The 20,711-nt window shown below is 35.9% G+C and overlaps 1 protein-coding gene across 1 annotated transcript in view; it reads right to left on the bottom strand.

The window, feature by feature from the left end:
• LOC113230884 (midasin) overlaps window positions 1-20,711 on the bottom strand; it is a 49,799-nt gene that overhangs the window by 4,935 nt on the left and 24,153 nt on the right. Inside the window, exons 18-37 of the mRNA XM_026464988.1 lie at window positions 20,384-20,523; window positions 19,521-19,747; window positions 18,334-18,554; window positions 17,501-17,718; window positions 16,717-16,890; window positions 13,697-13,897; window positions 12,964-13,178; window positions 9,837-9,999; window positions 8,613-9,739; window positions 7,772-8,031; window positions 7,530-7,602; window positions 7,013-7,328; window positions 6,725-6,904; window positions 6,218-6,571; window positions 5,781-5,958; window positions 5,413-5,564; window positions 3,858-3,980; window positions 3,492-3,676; window positions 2,260-2,465; window positions 543-748 (exon numbers count right to left, since the gene is read on the bottom strand). Coding sequence (XP_026320773.1) covers window positions 543-748; window positions 2,260-2,465; window positions 3,492-3,676; window positions 3,858-3,980; window positions 5,413-5,564; window positions 5,781-5,958; window positions 6,218-6,571; window positions 6,725-6,904; window positions 7,013-7,328; window positions 7,530-7,602; window positions 7,772-8,031; window positions 8,613-9,739; window positions 9,837-9,999; window positions 12,964-13,178; window positions 13,697-13,897; window positions 16,717-16,890; window positions 17,501-17,718; window positions 18,334-18,554; window positions 19,521-19,747; window positions 20,384-20,523 — 4,919 coding nt within the window. The remainder of the gene's footprint in view (window positions 1-542; window positions 749-2,259; window positions 2,466-3,491; window positions 3,677-3,857; window positions 3,981-5,412; window positions 5,565-5,780; window positions 5,959-6,217; window positions 6,572-6,724; window positions 6,905-7,012; window positions 7,329-7,529; window positions 7,603-7,771; window positions 8,032-8,612; window positions 9,740-9,836; window positions 10,000-12,963; window positions 13,179-13,696; window positions 13,898-16,716; window positions 16,891-17,500; window positions 17,719-18,333; window positions 18,555-19,520; window positions 19,748-20,383; window positions 20,524-20,711) is intronic.

The raw sequence follows: 20,711 nt of genomic DNA, 5'->3' as shown, positions 1-20,711 counted from the left end.
GTTTGTATAGATTAACTTCGGACATTTTTTTCGTAGTTTTTGTATTACACCCGACGTCCATTTGTTGGTAGGTCAATGATCAAGAGTTAAAATTGTTCTGTTAACGCTGACAACAATGCGTGTCAATAGATGGCATTGTGTGTTACAAACTAATTTATAAATTAATGCTTCTTAATAAGGGTAGATAGCGCTAATCCTAAATAAAATAAAAGCATAGCTGGCACTATCCATAAAAATATGTGCAATAAGCGTCATCTACTTGATTTGTTTGTTATCACTAACATTAGAGTAGCTTTGACAAATTGTAGCTTGTCAATGTAAAACAAATTAGTTACAAAAATAACTATTTGGTACTCGTTACGACATCTGGTGTACCAATAAGTAATAAATACCCGACTACGCTTTCTTGTATCACGATTAGCAGTCCTCTCGAGTTGTTAGCCACGGTGAGGCAACTCGAATCCAGTCGGATCGAAGATATTTTTCTTTGTGTTTGTGCGACTTTTGGCATCAGTAACAATAAATTGTTAGATGTTTCTCACCTGTGAAACAAGCGCCAAGCTCTCGAACGCAAGCTCCTTACTCCTATTATCGCTCATGGAACTAGAGTCATCGATAGCTATGGCGATCTTGTACTCCCTCTTGGCGGGTTTGGTTCGACGCAGCCAGATGCGATCCTTGCGGAAGTGCGACGCGATGTAGGGGATCACTCGACGCATATTTATGGCACGCCCGGTGCGAAAGTCCCCTTGGGAGATAGAATAGAATCATTTATTATTTCATATTATGTGACAGTATTACAATCATAATTTTTTTTTATTCAGTTCACAAAACTGGATACAATTCTAAAATAAGGTGAAAGCGTTTGATACACGTAATGATATGAAAACAATGTATAATTTTTTTTTATTCAGTTCACAAAACTGGATACAATTCTAAAATAAGGTGAAAGCGTTTGATACACGTAATGATATGAAAACAATGTACCCTACTTGATGCGAACACTATAATCAAACTTCATTAATTGTTTGAACATTATTATTATATTAACTATATTAATTGATTGAACGGAATACGCGTAAATACGCGTATTTCATTCAATTAATCGATTCTAAATAGAATAATTTTTATTCAAGTATTTGTTGATTACAAGTAGTCGTAATAATAATTTTTCTAATATATATATATAAATTAGAAAAATACTAGAATAAAATAGTGAAGTCCTTTATTTTATTCGTTTTTAAAAAATGTCGAATACTTAAAAAAATTAAGACTTTAATTTTTAATCGACTTCAAATATTAAAATTATTGTCCTTCCAATAAAATAAAGCTTATTATATCTTTTTGTAATAGAAGATCTTATCGATTAACTTAAATAATGAAAACGCACGTCAATATATGAACTTGCGACTGCCTTAATTAATTTCACTAGATGGTTTTCTGTTGGTAATTGATCAAATTGATGAATGGCAAGACAAATGAAAATGTTACTGCTCACAAAATATGATAAAATCTTATTAACCAGAAGAGGTTTAGGTTAGAGGGTTTTAAATTACAGATACTACTGATAATAGATACTACAAAACTGAAAAAAGAACGAAACGTTACCAAACGTCATAACAAACAAGTTTTAGAATATTTTTATAATATTGCCAAGGTCATAATAATTTTCGTCCCTTTGTTTTCAAAATCGATTAGAATCGAGAGCCGTGTTGCCTAACATATAAGTATATCACTAAATGTTAAATTTGGCCAAAAAAATGTACAGCTGCCGTTTTACGAAACTGAATGCGTTCGATATTCATGGCGTATTAACAAAGGATCACAAATATATCGTACCAAGTAAAAGCCGCAATGGATTACAAATCATGAGGCATAAACTCTGTTGCATACTTGTTTTCTCGAAATTCATACAAAATCAAAGTAATTGCTTTTAAAATAAATGATGCATCTTCTGATTACAAAATCACTTGTGGAAGGAAATGTCCCTGTGTACTCGTTTATCCACAGTTATGGTGCTTTTGCAGTTTACAATGGCACAATTATGCATTTTTCGCGTTTTCAACTGGTGTTTAATTGTAACTTGTGTTTATCTATGATAACGGTCGAGCGCGTTCTGAAGTGTAGCAGCGGCAACTAAGTGTATTTCACTTACTTGCGGCGTCTATCTAGATATATGTCTGTGATCAACCCAAATACAAGTGACAGCTTTGCCCAACTGTGACCCAAAGCAGTTTTAATGGTTGTAATGATAATTACCAGCTCGTCTAGATCGTCCAGTAGGTTCCAAAACAAGCCTCAACCTTTCGCAGAGCGCACGCGCAGCTGTACTGGAATCGCTCCACAACGTCCGCCATACTGTCGCACTATCGGTGCTCTGCGTAGAACCAGTATTGAGCCATTCGCGAATCGACATGTATTGTTCCATTGTTATGTCTTCCGCGTGTTGGGCTGGGTCTTCGAGCCTGTGGACAAACATACTCGTAATATTAATAAAAGACGAATTCTTATTTAATCACTTAACACTATTACTTCGATCTTATCGAGTTGATAATGAACAGGCATTATTTAGGTGTGCATGCTCCATCGTCGACCTCGTCCTCACTTTCATCAGGTGAGATTCAGGTCAAATGCGCACACAATTTTTTTTTTAAAAAAAGAAAATATTTTGGTCGATTTCTTCAAACAAAATATAAAATCTAAAATAATTAATAATAAACTGAAAATAACAATTATTATTAATTGTTTATTTTCAGGCAAAAATCCAATTTTACATGTACAATGCGACGTAATACAATAATTGTGCGTAAAAACTGATGTGGTCTGTGGTAAAAACTATCCTCACACTGTTAAGGTATCAATAAAGGTTTAGCGTCTTCTCTCACAGATTAATCCACGGCTGTTTTTGCCGTAGAGTCCTTTGAGAGAAGACCTGTTTAAACCCAATACAAAGATCCGCAACAAGCACATTGACAAATTTGTAAAACCCGCTGGCACGATTCGTAACTCCGTTGGCAGAGCGGTTGCCACATTGAGGCGATAGACGTTGGTTCGAGACCAGTTGGAAAGAAGGAATTTTTCTGTTTGTACTAGTAGAGCACTTTCGTAAAAATTAGATGAATTTTTTTTATGATACTAAGTGATGGGATGAACAAGTCGCGCGCCAGTTGGTTAGCGACACGCCTGTCAATAACAGATGCAGTGCCATTCAGAGCATTAAATCGCAAAGATCTTAGGGGACCTGCCACTGCGCCCATAAGAGAGATATAAGTTAAAAATTCCCATGTACCTGTAATTTCACCAGCACCCATACTTACCCCTCAAAGCCGGAACGTAGTAATGCTCACATAACTGGTTGGCGGCAGAAATAGGTAAAGCGTCAGTACTTCCCTGGACGAACTCTTTCACAAGGAGTTCTACTGCTACTCATGGTAGTAAAAACATTATGATATTCAATAAAAATGTACATGCATAAAGTTTGGTGCATGTACCTAGTGTGATAAGTAGTTTCGTTCCCTCTAGGCACGCTGGAAGTTTCGATTTTATCTCCTTCCACTTCAATACCAGTCTCGCCAGTCGTTTGTTCGCTGGAATCCTTTTTATTACCAGCTTTATCTCGTTCCTTGTCTTTGCCTTCTTTTATCTTTTCCGGTTTCAGTTCTTCGGATTTTGCCACCTATAAAAAAATTACATTGTTAGTAGCAGCTTTGATAGCACGCTGACCTTGAAAACAGTGCAATCTCGCCTACATCAGAAAAAGAAAAAAAACGAATCTGCGACATTACGACTACGGTTGTAAAAAGTACGTATTCCACTAATTCAGGTTTCATTTATGAAGTGATAATTAAAACTTTAACCTGTAAATCTTCATCAATATCCATAGCAATTTCTTCATCAGGTTTCAGTTTCTCGGCATCCTCGTCGTCTTGTTGAATCGTGGGTTGTTGATCTGCCTGTTCTTTAGTTGCTGCATCTAATGTCTATATAAATAGATATAGATAAATACAACACGAATGTTTACTATTGTTACATGTGAGTTGCCCAGAACGACAATCGTCATCATCGTTGCTGGTGGATACCAAATAAAAACTCCACATTGCAGTTTTTACGGCTTAACATAAGTCGTTGGTAGTGAGCAGGCTGGCAGGATGGGATAATTAACTGCATGAAAAAATATTCAACGCAGCTATTTTGCACGATTTAACCATCACTGGGTTCGCGGAGTAGCAAATTAATTTACTTCCATTTTCATTAATGGACTTCAAAAAATGATATTGCGAATGGGTTTCAAAATGTTATTTCACATTTCGCTCTTAAGAGCTTATGTTAACATCAGGCTATCGAGACGATAAAGCCCGCTTTATAGACGATTCCCCGTTTCGATCGATCGTCACGATAATCTTATGCTACTCCCCTGGCATTCAAGTTAATCGTTAACGACGTACAACGACATAAACATACATTGTCGAGTGGTCGTTTCGATCAGTCTGAAACGACATTATGTGTGTACTCGATGGAAACGACGGATCGTAAAACCAAATAGTGGAAGATCAAATGGGAGCTTTTTGAGTCCATATCGACGAAGATCTCTGTACAACTAGTCGCTACCCGTAACATTTTGGGGAGACCGTTAAAGTAAATTACCTGTAAAGGGCTCTAAACGTTATTTGTTTGAAAAAAAAAACAAATATAGGCGATTTATAATAAAAGTATATAGTAGATTGTACAACAAGTGCATAAAACGCGTCATTTTATGGGTTTTATGAACGAGTTATACATTCTGCTTTTTCCGATTGCGAGGAAATTAAACTGCTGTTGAATTTCCTCGATATTACAAACAAACGATTATTTTCTACACGTGACTCAGGTCGGACTACATAATGCTCTGTTATATTTTACAAGCTTCTATTTTTTATGCATTTCTATTTCTTATAACTTATTAGAATTACTATTGCCTACTATTTTAATTTTGCAATATAACACAGATTAAAAAATAAAAGTAAAACTTTGTTTTATAAAGTTCTAGTGTGCATGGCTGTCGGCGCAGGCGTCATTGCCTCGGTCTTAAACGACGATTTTATTTTATGCACTAGAGCATAAAATCCTATTTTATGTAGCCTACACGCAGCATAAATACGTACTTTAAGAGCATGAGAAGTGAAAAAGTTTTTTTTAATATAGGTATAAAGTTTTTCATATTATCTAAAGTTTTGTCATATTTGGCACCAACCAAATGGCACACATGACTGGCGTTACGTACTTTATTTGAATATAATATTTTGTCAGTTTTTCAAAAATTCGTTTTCGAATTCTGCCTTCAATTGCTCTCAGGTATTCGAGGCTATCAGCAATTCGCTGATAGCCAAAGCCTCACGCCCAAATCACTAAGATATTACGTTAGTTCGTCGTTACCTGTAAATCATCCTTTTTAGCCTGTTTGACGTGTTGGAAAGCGTCTGCTTCTTTGTCACCGTTATCATCGTTATCAGGGCCTTGCTCCTCTTGGTTGTCTTGTTCCACATTCAGAGTTTGTGCTTGCTTGTGTTTCCTTTCGTTTATATCGCCTGAAGCATGAACACGTTATTAAAACATTATAATTTCTTAATTACTTGGCAATATCATTCGATTGTCGTAAACGGAATCACCTCATATTTGTCATTGGTGGCGTTAGTCAGCAGCGTCTACTTGTACATTAAATTTCTACATGTTGATTGTTTTTATTGCGACAATTTCTTTTTAGAGTGTACAATGACTGTCAATGGACCTAAGAAAGTTCTTACCAAGAGTACGTTCATGGTCGGTTTTTCCAGGCTTGTTCTCATGTCGATCTTGTTTCTCCATGGAATATTGCGCACGACTGGCCGCTTGCTTCTCTCCGCGATGTCCTTTGTCGCTCTTGTCGAGTTCTGATCGTCCAGTGGACTGCTTATCTTCGCCCACTTGTTCTTGAGCTTGCTCCTGGGATGTTGGAAAGTTTTATCATTGAAAGAAATTTTAATAAATCGTTCAAAAGTTTGTAACGACGAGCACTTTTTAAATGAATTATTTATTTTTAGAATTTAGGCATGTTATATGTATCTACCATAAACATAATAAATTCCAACCATGAATCATATACCAAGTTAAGGAATACTCTCCATGCTATATTTGAAACAGTGGCATCCAACAACAATAATTTAACAATTATACTAATAAATTTATATTGTGTTCTACTTACATAAGGCGCAGCCTCTTCATCCTTAGCCTGTTCGGCGTTAGTGTCCACATTATCATCAGTTCCTTTATCTGTTTCAGCATTCTCAGCTCTATCTTCCGCACTTGAATCGTTTGTGGATGGATTTGCTTGAGGATTAGCTTCTCGTTTCTTTTCTTCTACTTCATCATCATTGTTAATCTCTTCAGGGTTTTTAGGTAATTCTTCGTTTACGTCATTTTCATTATTTTGTTTCTGTTCGGTTTCTTCTAGCGCAGGATCTGTATCGTCTATTTTAGATTGTTCTGTGCTATCGTCGGGTGATTGTTCGTCTGTGTCGGATACTTTTTCTTCGTCTTTGTTTTCTGTGTCTCTGTCCTGTAATGTAACTCATTTTGGTATTGAAACTATATATGTACATCATGTGCAAATACGTACGACATCATGGGTTTCTTACCGTACAATCAACACTAATATTTTTCATTGCGTACAACACTATAAAAACACATAAAGAGGTTTAAAGCTTCTTACCTGAGTTTCCTCACTATTTTTCAGATCAGTATCATCCCCACCCTCATCCTCCTCATCGCTGGACACATCCAGTCCATCTCGATTGCTCTCTTTACCTACGTCCTCTTCTTTAGGCTCTTCCGGTATGGCTTCTTTCATGACGTCTATGTCAAAAGGATTTTCAGTCTCTGTTTCCCCTTCCTGTAAAATAGCATTCACTATACTATCACGTATACTCTCGTATGACTGGTTTTCATTATAATAAGTACTTTAGTTCTACATTTTATTTAAAAACAAAAACTAACTTACCTTTTCATCCCCCATTTCATCACTATCTACATCCATATTCTCAGGCAAATCAAAATCTTCGGGCTCAGGCCTTTCCTGCTGATTCCCATAATACGGATCAATATGATCATCGTCAACCTCTTGTTCTTCCATTTTATTAATATCCTTTTTTTGTTTTTTATCTTTCCCTTCATTACCGTCGTCTGTACCTTTTTCATCTTCTTTGGCAGCCATCTCCTTCTCGTCCGTGCTTTCTCCTGTACCTTTTTCTTCTTTCTCATTCTCGTTTTGGTCTTCGACATCTTCTTCATCGGAACCCCAGATTTGCTGGTCCAGTCTGCAATTTAATTTAGGTTTTTATTACAATGAAATTTGGATTTAATTAAATTCAGTATATTTTAAGGAAATCAGCTTGGTCATGATTTGCAAAATTTGTTAGTAGAGTTATTTCATTGTAATGCTGTGACTACATTGCAATGCTATGACTAAGACCTACATTTACTTACGAAACAGAGTTGTAAGGTTTTCAGTTACTTACTTTTCAGCAGCGTTATCGATGTCACCCATCTGTTTATCGGCATTATTTTCGTCATCCTCTTGATCAGATTCATCTCCTTCTGTAATAAGTATAAAATTATCATAACCTTATGGTAATTAGTATTCTGGATCGCAAAAAAAATTCAATCATCAATTCTTATTCTTTAGTGGTGATTTGCGCTATTCGAATGAAATGCTCTATCTTATGTTGTAAATAGGAATTCTAAATAATCAATTACTTACCTTTCTTCTCAACATCTTGCAAATGTGAGTCAAAATCATCAGTCATATTAATTCCTTTTTCTTCTTCTTTGCAATCTCTGTCGTCATCCTTCTTTTCTTCGCCTGGGTTTTGAGCGTCATCAAGTTGATCCTGGTTTTCTATTCTATCTGAGACGTCTTTTTGACCTTCGCCTTCGCCTAGACCAGTGCCACTTGAGAGCTTGCCTGGGCCACCGTCGCCGTCGCCTTCTTCCATATCTAAGTCTGATGGCTTGCAGAACCTGATATTTTCAAAATTTCTTTTATACCATTACCACATACATGTTGTTCTAATTTGCTACTATTTTTTCGTATTATTACAACTATCAACAATCATAAACTTTATTAATAGTGCCTTTGTTAATAGGCAATAATAATAATATTTTTTTTAATGAAATATACCTGTGGTTGTACGAATATACAGAAACAAAATTATTATTTCTGTAGGTAAAGAAACTTGCCAATAGAAGAAAAGTGCCAAATAATAATTTTTACCACAGAGCGTTTTAAAGGTTGAAAGTTTTAAATGTGGCTCTTAATTAGGCATTTAAAATCTATCGTAAGGTCTAATCAAATAAAAAAAAACAAACGACAATCGGACATAATGTCTTTTACCATTACGTGATTTTTTAGCGTTCTAAAACAATGTTTGTAAAAACATCTAAATCCCAAAATCATGGGTTTGAGATCCTTTAACCTACAAGATTAAGTGAAAATTATTTTTATTGGTTTGGAGATTAGAAACACTTAGAAATATATCGCAGATTTTTATCATACCAGTACATAATATTTATTGTTATTCTAGTTTTTTCTTTTCACTCACCCTTTTGTGGCTAAGTCGCCAAAAATCTTCAACAACACAGACAGCATCTTACAAGACACCCTGTGAACCGCCACTTTTTGCGTCACAAAGTATTGCACAAACAATAACGTTTGTTCCAATATAGGAACTAACCTCTCTACAACATTCCTCACTTCTGTATTCTTATTCGTAGCAATGTGTTGGACATATCTGACTAACAATTCGTTCAATTTGTCTACAAGTGTTTCCAGTTGTAGCATATTGGAATCAATCGACAAGTTTTCTTGCAGTTCCTTCAAATGTTTGTCTTCAAGAATTTCTTTAGATTCTTCCTTTTCCTTGCGTTCGTCAATGATTTCATCAATAGCGTTCAATACATCAATGTTGTCGCTACTTTTATCTTGTGGCAAATGTTTTTTGTAAATGGATTGGATGACTAATAACATTGTAGCTATTAAGTCTTCAGTTTGATTGGTCAGTTCATTTGTGTCATCTTCCATTAACGCATCACTAACTACGTCAAATTCGTTGAGATTATCAATCACGTCTTTTAAGTATTTGGAGTAATTGTCAATGGTCTTTAGTACTGGATGTAGAGGTATGAAATTTTTATCTGGAGCTATTTTCAATTGGAATTGATATTCCTTTAATATATCTTCAGTGTCATTTCTCATTATTTTAAGAATGCTTATAGCTTCATTAGTGACGTCTACATGACTTTGCGATACTTGAGGAATATTGAGACTTTTACCAATTTGTTTAGGCATGGAATTCAAGACTTTGTTGAGTGCGGACTTTTGTTTATTTACAATTACAATCATTGACTTTATTTTGCCATACAGTTCTTTCCACTCTTCACTATTTTTGTAGCATTTCACAATTGGTGAATTTGACAAGACCGAGTCGAAGTTAGGTTCTTCTCCTAATTCTTTTTCGGGGCAAGCTTTCAAAACCACACTGAACTGATTAAGTAGAATACTCGTATTTGCGTAGCATTCAACTAGAATGTCAGTTTTGTCCTTCAGTGTTGCAATGTTGGCATCTTTGTCAACGTCCAATGCGTTTGTCAGGTTGGCAACAAGTGTACGTAAGTCGCAGAGTTGTCGGGAGTATTTCGATATTGATTTCTTTTGGGAATTTGTTAGTTTCTGAAACAAATATATTATTAATAAATAACATGGAGACTAGAAAAAAGGATCTTACAAAAGGGCTTTAAAAATACGTTTTTTTTAAATGTTTACTTACTAATAACTGTGCGGCAAATCCTTTGCACCTTTCTATATTCGGTACACCCATATCCTGATGCGGAGACTGTAAAGCGATAGCTAGAAACCGATGTCGTGCAATGTTCTTTTGGAAGTACTTCTCACAACCAGACCATAGAAGGGATAGAGAAGCGTCACATCGCCTACAATTAATAGGTAGAATAAAAATACTATAAATAATAGGTAGAATAAATGTAACAATCGCGAAAACCTAGGTTTTCGCGATTGTTATATATTGGAAATGAAACTAGTTTCTTGAAGTAGTATTGTTTGCATTAATTTTAGACATAACTGGTTGATGAATTTACTATATCAGTCAGCCGTGATTATAAAGCCTGTAAAGAACCCGAAAGTTGGTTTGTTTGAAAACAAACAAATATACACGCTTTAGATTTCATTTCCTTTGTGTAACAATCGCGAAAACTTAAGAACTCGATATTCACAGTGTCCGGCTTATCACAAAGGATACATATACAGGGTTATTTTTAAATGACTAATAACCTCACAGGACTACATTACTAACATCATATACTACAACTTTTGTTCCATGACTTTTAATAATTCGTCAGATTTTACTTTCATACAAAAATATTTAATCGTCTGCTCTAAACGGTTATTAACACTATGCGGTAAGAAAAGAACACGCTAATTGGGCTATGATGTCGATGCGCTAATGTAAACAAATCATCCGATGCGAGATGCACGAAAGGGGATGGGGGAGGGAAGGGAACGCTCCTACGGGCGGCGGGGCGTCGGCGGCGGTCAGTCATTTTGATGCATTCGCGTCGTAAATGCACATGTTATTTATTGTTTTGTAACTCTAATTGTTAGCACGATGACGTATCGCTATTCAAGTGTAGAGTATACGGAAATGGTGCGGTTACTTGCTATATGTGGTGACAATGTGTCGGAAGCCTGCCGCGAATATGGAAGACGATTTCCTACTGTACCTACACCACGCCAAGTTACAATGTTAGCTGCCACACAGCGATTAAGAGATCACGGACAATTTTACCCTAGGTCCAGCGACCGTGGTCGTCCACCGAGGCGTACAGTGCGTGAGCAGGAAGACATACTGGAGTTTTTTGAAGCCAATCCAGCGGCAAGCACCAACGACGCAGCCCGACAGTTCAATGTCTCACAGTACTTCGCGTGGAGTGTCATCCATAATGAAGGAAAATATCCTTTTCATCTTCAGCGTGTCCAGGAACTCACCGAACCCGACAAACCTGCGCGAGTGACTTTTTGCAATTGGTTGCTGGCTGAACGGCCTACAATTCTATGGACAGACGAGGCTACATTTGGCAGAGTAGGACTATTCAATAGTCGTGACGAGCATTTGTGGTGTTATGAAAACCCGCACGAACCCAGACCACATAATTTTCAACACCGCTTTAGCGTGAATGTGTGGGCGGGAATTGTGAATTCCACGTTACTGGGCCCCATATTTTTTGACAGATAAAACGGAGAAACATATTATCATTTTCTCACTGAATCTCTACCAGTGTTGTTCGAGGATGTACCACTCGCCCATTTACGTAACATGTACTATCAGCATGATGGGGCACCGGCGCACTATGCTCGCCAAGTCAGAGAGGTGTTGAATAGAAATTATCCAGGTCGACTGATAGGACGTGGCGGACCTCGTGCTTGGCCTCCTAGATCGCCAGACATCACTTCGTTGGACTTTTATTTGTGGGGTCATGTAAAGACGTTGGTGTACACTGGTCGCGCAATCACAAGTCGCGATATGTTGAAGGATAAAATAATTTGGTCATTTAACCAAATTCGATTGAATTCGGACGTGTTATCACGAGTCAGTGAACAATTGATTTTTAGGTGTGGTCTTTGTGTTGGTTGTGAAGTTGACTATTTTGAACTCTATGTGCGCGATACTCACCGCCATCCGCGGGACTAGATTTAAGTCCGTGGTAGGTACGAATAATTTGTAAAAACTTTTTAATTTTGAAAATATGCGGATTATTGTAGATTAACTAATCAATTACTGTAAATATGCTGATTCCACTTTTTAAATACGCCTGCATTAAAAAATAATATAAGAAAAATACATGCGAAAATCTAGAAATCCTTAAACAGAAAATCGTATAAAAAACGACAGAGACAGTTTAAGTCTCTGTCGTATTTTATACGATTTTCTGTTTGACATACATACGGTTGAAACTTATTTTATGTTTTAATGCAGCCAGTCCTAAGCCTGGTTATAGTATGAAGGGATTGTGGATTCAGCGTATTGTCAACAGCACATCATGTTACATGTTTGTGTTCGAATATCGTAGTATATCGGAACTAGCTCCGCCAATATTTAGCTCGATGTGCTGCCATTCGTACAAACCCAGCAAGCGAGTTAAACGTGGAAACAAGCTATTAATTAACTTCTAGGTATTAATCACAAGAATTGTGCTAGTTATTCGACGTAAAAGATGTAGGTCATTTCGTAATATTAATTGTTAAATAAATTGCATTATTTGTAGGTATTATTTAGCCCTTGCGTAAAAAGCGCGGGAATTCCTACCAACAGACAGCACGCGGCCGGGAGGCGTTGCTATACATATGTTTAATTACTACTTATTACCAAAATACAGATCTAAAAACTGCCAGACAGCACAGAAAAAATTTAAAAGTTTGTTTTCGGTAAATTTATTGCGTTTTGTAAAAAGTCGTAGAACAAAAGTTGCTCGTTATAATGTTAGTAATGTAGTCCTGCGAGGTTATTAGTCATTTAAAAACAACCCTGTATACCGAAGGCATATCTATTTATTGAACACACGTTAAAAAAATAAAAACAAGACAATTCGAATACGATGGACGGTAATTTGGGTCGATGTTAATAATAAATTATAATACAAATGCGTAGTAACCACATTGTATTTATGAAAAAAATATTTAACTGCTTTTTAAATACTATCCAAGGTTTTCCTCAGACTTAGTGTTTACGTTTAGTTTTTCGGCGCTATAACATAAATACTTTTATGCATGAAGGTAATTTTATCATAATGTCAAAGAACGCTTTAGAACGCTTGTAAAGAAATATTTCTCCTTCTCAAGTATGAAACCGTAAAACTCGCAGATAAAAAAAACATAAATACCTATTCTTTAAATAACTCATCGCAGCATCCAAATCAACAGGAGGTATAGTAAAGTCATACAAGCTTTGATTGGTCGACAAAATGACTAAACCAGTGCGGTAGTTAAGGCCCATTTTGGCAAGGTACTTAAATAAGTCTGCAAGCGCTTTACGTTTTTGCTGAACTATATTCTTTGCTTGCGACGTTTGCTTGTCTTTTGGTAGGCTTGTGTCAATCTGAAACAGTACATAGGTGATTAGGAAACAATATACATGTATAAGTTGACAGATACTACTAACGCAACAACTGATCATTTTTTAAATTATTTACTAGATTGACTCCCTAGCTATGGTTTAGAATAATAACACCGTAAATTTTCCTTTTTTCCCAGGGATGTTGAGGACTTAATTGCTTGAGCGTGATACGAGTTTTTTAATAAAACATCAACGGTAAAAAATGAACTGTCAGATTGGATATCTGATTGCTTGGTTTCTACACCCTGTCTTACAAAGGGGTAGGCGGGGTAGGCTCGCGCTAGTCCCGCTCTGTCGTGCTAGCCCTACAGGCACTTCATACACTGATCTTTCCTCGGATGGTAATCAACATTTGTAATACGAAATTGTGCAATTGCTATACTTACTTATAGCGCTTCCACATGACCAAGCCATCCTTGATATTATGTTCCTCGGTTTAATGAAAAATATAAGAAATAAAAACAGAAAAACGCCCGATAACAATAAAACAGTTTCCATACCTCCAATGACCCCAAGTGCGAGCTAGTTTCAATAACTAGTGTAACAAAATCATCCAAAGATTGCACCAGTGATGGATACCCTGTATTGGTGATAGTGTCCTTGCAGAGCGTCCTTGCTTTGTTTAGTAAAATGGGCACTTTTGAGAGCAGGCACCCCTCGGTGATTAGAGGGGATGGTTGCTCTGCTTGGTCTAGGTATTTCTGCAAAATATAATGGATAATTAACAATAGAAATTAAACAGGTAGCTGTAACAAGATTTATAAAAACTTGTAGCTTTGAAACGTGAGAAAATCGGTTGCCGAATGTATGTCGGAGAAAATACACCAATGTAAATTCCATACTAACAACGCCTTAAAAAATACGTGCAAACGTATATGTATACGTGCTTAAAAAATTTACATACGCAAAAATGAAACAAAATACCTAAGATGATGTATTTGATGGTGCTGATAGAAATTATCTTTAAACGCACTATCAATTGACAAAAGTGACAAAATTGTTAGCGGTTCCTCTACAATCTGCTTCTTCTTGGTCAGCAGCAGCGGACGGCGAGTTTATATAAAGATTATAAGAGGCACTCAGCTATTATTATTTCTTAAAATTTGCGTCATCTACCTACGACCGACTTCCCTCCGGAATGAAATGTATTATCCAAAAAACAAGCTGAGTTGAACAAAAAGTCAATGATGAAGTAGGTCACAATTAACAAATAATCGGTTATATGTGCTTCCAACAATCGGTCGACTAAAAGTGTGAAATTTTCTTTTCACTTTTATTAATAGTATAGTCCGTCTTTTTTGAAGACGGAGTAAATTGCGCTAAAGTATTGCCCGCTTGCAGGCAGTCAGTGATTGCAGTCGATAAATATCTTTTGACTAAATATTGGTCACGCTTAAGGAATAAATAGCCGAATTTGTTTCATTTGAATCATCTGCGACCCATTATTCATCCAGTGACTGAGCACAAGTTCATTTGAATTATCAATTTTTGTAACTTCATACATACATTATAATGTATTTAGAACTATGTTTATGAAAAATACGGAGATGAGACATATTTTAAAGTTGTTCATTTTAATTCAATATACAGGCTGTATATTTGAAAGTGAGACATATTCATACATGTCATAGTAAATCATGTTACAACTTAACATAGACTAAAATAAAATTAGGATATGGGATAGAACAAAAAATAAATCAACAAATGTGTTTTGAAGTGTAGATAGGAATAAACCGATTCCCTGTACGCTTCATTTCGAGTGCAATGGGAATGCTACCAAGCGAGCGCCGAGTGAGACAGCAACAATAACAATGATTTCACATTTACGTTTTAGCTTATGTTAATTGTTTTTTACTTGAACTATCATCGAAATGTTTTACGTACTAAAAAATATAAGTTTATGATTTAGTAAGTAGTTATCATTTAATAAGAATTGAGGTTTTTGGCGTAGTTAAAAATGTGAAATCAAATTAATTACAATGATTGATTTTTTAGTTATTTACAGTTTATTTACACTTACGTGGTACGGAGCAAGTGTTCAAAATGTCCACCGTTTTCCACAATGCATAGTCTAGCACGGCATAGTAAATTTTGTTTTAAATTGTACAACACAAACACATTTTGTCTCACAGTATAAAATGCTGAGATAATCCTCTCACGCAACGCTTCGACACTGTTCACCTACTCCGCGTAAACTCCGATGGGAACATTTCAATAGCTTGCCTCACACTATCACCACTTATTGCGTAAAGTCGCACCATCTCAGTCAATTCCACGTTAGAATAAATACCCATTTTGCGGCGATCGGGCGAGCGGAAGGACAAATAATTTACGTGTCTTAATTAGATCAAGGTCGCGCGTGGACTGAGCAATTTCGCGTATGCGCCCGCGTCCTCCCTCACCCCCGACCTGTGCTTTGCTTTTCGCCGCTGCGTCGGAGCAATAATAGTGATGTGCATAGATTTCGATAACTAATGTTGTGCTCAAGTAGCAGTCGATAAAAAAAAAATTAAAAAATATTTTTTGTAAAGTTTAAGTTCATTAGTTTATTATTTCTTTGGGTTGAGAATCAGGAATATAACGCACTCTATAAGTATGTCCCACTTTCAAATATACAGCCTGTATAATCAAATCCGGTTATTCTTGTTAAAATGTATATGTATACAAATTGATCACGATACTAGGAGGCCAACTGTCAAAATAAGAATAAAGAAGGCAATAACGCAATTAGTAATCATTAGAACGTCGTAAAATTCACAAATCAGTCATTTGGCAAAATTTTATCTTCTTTCACTATCTATCGATAAAACCATCGATAAGACCTACATAACTATTTAAAATTTTATGCAAACTGGCAACCCTACAAATGTCATTTTACTCCATCTTCAAAAAAGACAGACTGTAGATATTGTGTGTCAACTAAGTGTGTATTACCATTGAGTCACACCAGTCGGTGGATTATCGGTCGATCAGGGCCTATTATAACATGTTAAAAACATTAAAACTGTACAGCTTTACGTGTTAGAAATTATTGAAAACTTATGATGGAAATGGACAAGCAACACTAATATATAATTCTTCTCGATATGACTTGATTAGTTTATGCCACTAAATAAATGCCGCTTATGAAATATATTTATTTATTTAATAGTATACTGTACAGAAAAAATACAAAAGGTATATAATTGTATGCATGTATTTATATAGGTATTTATTATACGTGCAGTTTGTTTGTATACCGAGAGAACAAAAGACGAAAGACAGTATGGGAATGACTTTCACATAATCTAAAAATGAGTGGGTTGCCACAAACTTTTCAGAAATATTCTTTACTCAATGATACCTTACTGTAAGCTTTTAGCGACGTTACTCATATTCATACCTACCAGTGAAACAAATAATCGATTATTGTTAAAGTGATGGGAATAAATGATTGAATGATGAGGATGAATGATTTCTATGCGAACGAGTGCCTTTTTTAAGATAGCTAGATTGAGACAGGCTATCAGCGCTTGGTTACCTTTATATTTCTAGCAAGAACAACATGGTTCTGCGGGTCTATCATATAAGCGCCTCCTGAAGCACCGTTTGCCCCCGTGACGCGCTTCGGTCTGTCCCATATACCGACGTGATCCACTACTGCTTCGGTTGTTTTATCCACCAGACAGTTGGCTACGCTTTCTTTTAAAACTTTCTGGAAAAAAGAACACAAAAATCAGTTTCGTACAATGCAGATCCTATACAGCGTGTAAAATTTCATGGAGTGACTCCACCCATGATTCTGAACGCTAGTTATATTCCCCGAACCAACAAATTAGAGACTAACAAAATGCTAATGTTATTCAGGACCTGCTAAAGTATTTAGTTTTTTTTTATATTGATATTTTGACCTTTTATGATGATGATTTTCTGGTTAGATTCTCTATCTAATTTGTTTGGTGGCAATTTTTATTATTTAATTATTGAGTATGTTATTGCGAAATGTCAAATAATATTTCAGGATACTACACCCGAATTTAAAAATAATACTTGATGATAATATTCTAAAATATTTAAATAATAAAAATTGCTTCGGAATTTGATGGTGAAAACTAACCTGAAAATTATCCATAAAACAATGTGAAGTTTTATTTATATTTGTATGTAAATTACAATTAAGATATTTTTAGCTTGTTTGTTTTCTAGGTTTAGTTACTCAGTGTAAGTTTTGATTATGTTAAGTAGTGTTTTAACAACTGTAACTAATAGTTAAAAAAATCCTCTAGATAATAGCTGCTGAATAATTATAACATAAAAAAGTATACCTCAAATTCCTTGGTATGTTTGTGCAATGCCTTATGCGCTTTCTCCACAGTATCTTTAACGCTCCAGTAACTCAAATCACGGTCCCAAGTGCAAATCTTGACGAAGTCTTTTAATTTTTTCTCAATAGGTGTTCGTTTCTCTTTGATGTGTGCCGCCACTTGTGCACTAAATTGGGAATAGTAGTTGTACGTGTTCCATAATACGGAGAGGAGTTCGTCTGGAAAAAAGTATGGTAAAGGATGTATTTTTTTATGATATCAAATGACAGAATAAAGAAGTCGTTTGCCAGGTGATAAGCGACACGCCTAAACAATTACAGTGCTACTCAGAGCTTTAAAGCACTGACGCTGCGCTCGTCACCCTGAGACTTAAAGTTGAAAAGTCCCATGTGCCTGTAATTTCACCTTTCCGAAAACCGGAACGCAATAATACTCACGTTACGGCTTGGCGGCTAAAATAGGTAGGTGGCAGTATTTCCCTGGACGAATTTATTCACTACGAGCTCTACTGCTACTAAAATTTAATTATGGGAGTGGCTTACAACTGACATGTTTTTTTAAAATACGGTTTTCTTCTAAATAATCACCTCACGGAATGGGTCTATTGGCAATAGCTCAATTTTTTTACTTATATGTAGTCGCTTCTTGGGCGATGTTAAAGTCAATTGGACTTTAGCATCCGTGAAATACAGAATTCTGTATTGCTACCCAAACTTAAGTTTTAAAAAATATCTCTAATAGGTATTCTTCTCTCTTTTCCAGTCATGTATCTATTTCTATCTTTGTCTTCAAAGATTTTGAGATAAATAAATATTAAATAATCTCAATCTTACCTCTCCTGTCACAGGGCTCTAAATGCACCAAATGGCAATGATACACATATACGATGTCCAATCGAACTTCATATTCAGCCAAATTCGAAGTGTCCATGAAATCTTTAAGCACATTGATAACGCGATCAGCTGACACGGGGTCAGTGCCCTCTGGCGTGTTGAGGTATGAAGTCACAACGGAATATAAGTAGAACCAGTATTTGTGGGCTTCAGATTGTTTTCTGAAAACCAAAACTTGTTGCAAAGTTAGTTGTTCTTATGTACTTGTTCCAAAGCAATAAGCTTTGCTTGTTGTAACTTAGCCTCTGGTTTTTGATAGTGACCTCCAAATGGAGCATTTAGGATAAAATTATAGTGTCTGTATCTTAATACAAAAGGAAATATTACCCTTATTCTGGATGACCTCAGTCACAATTTACAACACCTATTTAAGGAATGTCGGGTTCTAAACGCGAGACTAATTTTTACGACAAAGCAACTCAAATAAAATTAAAAGTGGTGTGGCAGAAAATGTGGTCAACATTATAGTTATTTTACCATAGGTGTCAATAGTGTTATTCCATGACACAAAAGAGACGCCTAAATGGAATATTTTATATTCTTCGCTAGCTTTATATACAATTCGGAGGCCAAGATTCACTTCGGGTCGCTGAGCCAGCGAAGTAAATAAGTAAGCTTTATATACAAAAATCAAACAACAGAAACAAAAATTCCTTCGATCTGGCTGGATTCGAACCAGCAGTGGCGCACCATGGCCGCATTCATAGCCCTGAGCATGAATAATGAACTAACAATTATTATAACGCTTAAAAGTCGCATTCATACTTGGATTAAGAGTGTTATCTTCACGGCCTCCATGGCCGAGCGGTTACCATGATGGACTGCCGCACAGAGGTCCCAGTTTCGATTCCCGGGTGGGATAAATATTTGTATGGCCTACATTTATTTCTCTCGTGAGTTTGGGTGTAATTTGTGGTTGTCTATGTGTGTGTCCATGGCGACACAGGGTTTCCCTAGTGCAGGGCTATGTTGAGTGTGTGCGTTTGTGTACGTTATTGTCTTCTACGGTACGACGTAAATAATTCATTTTCGTGAAAATTATAAGCGTGTCTATGAATTGTGTAACAATGTACAAATTCAATACTTCATATGTCGAAAAAATTATTTGATAATAACAAACACCTTACCTCTGATACAAATTATTAAGACACTCCTTCCAATGTGCCAATTCTAACTTCCTCCAATTTATAATTTGTTGCCCAACTGCCAAAGACACTTCAATTAAATTGTTTCCTTTATGCGCGTTCTTGTTCCACTCTTCTATTTTGTCTCGCAGTAATTCTAAGCCAGTAAGAAATCGAGATACCGGGCTTGTTACTCGGAAACTAAGTATTCTGTTTACGATTACGTTTATCTGAAAAAAAAAACGGTAACTTGTTGAACATCCTGACATTCAATAAAACCTAATTACTATTGAAATATATTTAAAAACAAAAAAATTATTTCAAATTTAAAGACACACTTCTCTTGAAATGTCGATCATTGGTGTCATCACCCTAATGTTGTTTATTTATTTTTGTTTAAGTTTGCTTTAGCAGTGGGTTAGGGCTGTTAATGTTTGTTGACATCGTTTTTACAGATCGTTGGTCCAGATGAATAGGTTATCAACTCAAACATTTGGACTTTTTACTTAAAAAAAAATGCAAAAACTTTCTTTAAACTAACTTAAAAAAATGTAGTTCTTTTAAAAAAAATGGAGATCCTTCACAGTAGAGAGTCTTTTCAATATACACCATTTCTTTTTACACTTCTAGTTTAATTCAATATCACTGCTTTACGGTAACGGAACACAACACAACGTGATGAAAACTACATGTCGGAGAAAGTTCATAAAACTCTTAATAGACATGATATCCCCAACACACATTGCACCTGCATGCAGCACTGTGATTTCACCTGTCTCTTTAGAGAAGACCCGTGTCCAGCAGTCGGACTTATATGGGCTGATGATAACAGCTTTCTAGTGACATTTAAATAATGGTTTACTTACATCTTTCAAAGTTGGGAAATCCGGCCACTGGTCCAGCAATTCATTGACGCTTTCTCGCACTCTGTGCAACAATGGTAAACATTGCCTCGTCTCCGACACCCATGCCGACCGGTAAAAGTCTACTTTAGATCCCGATGATTCTGAAATAAAACAACTGGTTTTATTTCAAGACTTTGTACCAACCTCGTTGTCTTAAAGTCATTTATAAGAATAACTGCTTTACCGTGTCTGAATTGATTTTCAATACTTTACTAAATGAAAATAAATTGCAATAAGCACCTACATTTAAATCGCAAGTGACAAAGTGACTTTTGACATATGGATATAA

Source organism: Hyposmocoma kahamanoa, unplaced genomic scaffold, assembly GCF_003589595.1.
Source record: "Hyposmocoma kahamanoa isolate Upper Pololo Valley unplaced genomic scaffold, ASM358959v1 64, whole genome shotgun sequence".
Classification (NCBI taxonomy): domain Eukaryota; kingdom Metazoa; phylum Arthropoda; class Insecta; order Lepidoptera; family Cosmopterigidae; genus Hyposmocoma; species Hyposmocoma kahamanoa.
This window is presented reverse-complemented; position numbering and strand designations above follow the sequence as displayed.